Below are 1,024 nucleotides of genomic sequence, written 5' to 3'. Positions count from 1 at the left end.
AGAGGAGGGAAAGGTTAAGAGTGAGAATCGATGCTTTCAACAAGACGGGAATGACCTTTTTAGCATGGAACCCGGCATTAAATGAAAATCAGCTGTTGCTTCGTGAAGAGTTTGATATGGACGATGTTCTGCAGATGGACGATGATCTGGCCGAGTCAAATTTCAGTGGCAGCGCGCCTGATATCATGGTGGTCGCTGCCACAAAGGTTGCACAAGCCCAGGCAGCGGCGCTTGCTGCGGCTGAAGCTGTTGAACATGTGAAACTAGCCTTGCTGTCAGCCATGGGAGAAGAGCACCTTCAGGCTCATGGATTACAACATTTTTTGTCCAAAAAATATCAGTTGCGCCAAGGGCAAGCGAACGATGCTCTTCAAGGCGTCCGAGTGTCACTGGCGAATTTGTCTTTTGAATATGGAAGAAAGCTTCAAAAAATCAAAAAAAGTAAAGTCAAGAAAACAAGGGCATGGGCGACGGTGCACGCTGTTGGGCGAACGCTTCATCATCATCGCCAGATTTACTCCTATGCCATCGATGCCATTTCAAGATTGGGCGACCCAGAGAAGAAGATAGGGCGCCAGTATAAACCGCTCTTGAAGGAGGACATGAAGGCAAATACTGCGGTAGCAGACCCGAATGCGCGAGGGCAAAGTAGGGCAAAGCCAGCCTGGTTTTGGAGTTCCAACTTGGCAGGCGATATGCAGGACAACGAACGGATGGTAGAGTGTAAAGCATCCCTATACCCTCCTCAGTAGTAGATTATTGATTACCTTTCTAGTTCATCGCATCAATTGGCTTCGGGCCAGGGCCAGGTTTCACAGATGGAGAGAAGAATTCAACCTGTTGTCACATGAGATGGAATGGGTGACGAGATACTTCTTGTATCAGGTGAACAAGTGGAGTGCATGGCAAAAAATGGCAGCAGACCAAGCAAAGCCTGGGCATGTTTGCTATGCTGAACGCCAGAAGGATCTGTGGAATATGCTTGCCATCGATGCGGATAACAGGTTTCAATTGTCCAACCATT

General features: G+C 48.1%; 1 protein-coding gene across 1 annotated transcript in view; it reads left to right on the top strand.

The window, feature by feature from the left end:
- Positions 1-851, top strand: part of LACBIDRAFT_336148 (uncharacterized protein) — a gene marked incomplete at both ends in the record, with an annotated part of 3,322 nt that extends 2,471 nt beyond the window's left edge. Inside the window, 2 exons of the mRNA XM_001891078.1 lie at positions 135-721; positions 776-851. Of these exons, the coding sequence (XP_001891113.1) occupies positions 135-721; positions 776-851 (663 nt within the window). The remainder of the gene's footprint in view (positions 1-134; positions 722-775) is intronic.
- Positions 852-1,024: the final 173 nt, after the last annotated feature.

The sequence above is a fragment of the Laccaria bicolor genome, genomic scaffold (assembly GCF_000143565.1).
Source record: "Laccaria bicolor S238N-H82 LACBIscaffold_339 genomic scaffold, whole genome shotgun sequence".
Taxonomy (NCBI): Eukaryota; Fungi; Basidiomycota; class Agaricomycetes; order Agaricales; family Hydnangiaceae; genus Laccaria; species Laccaria bicolor.
This window is presented reverse-complemented; position numbering and strand designations above follow the sequence as displayed.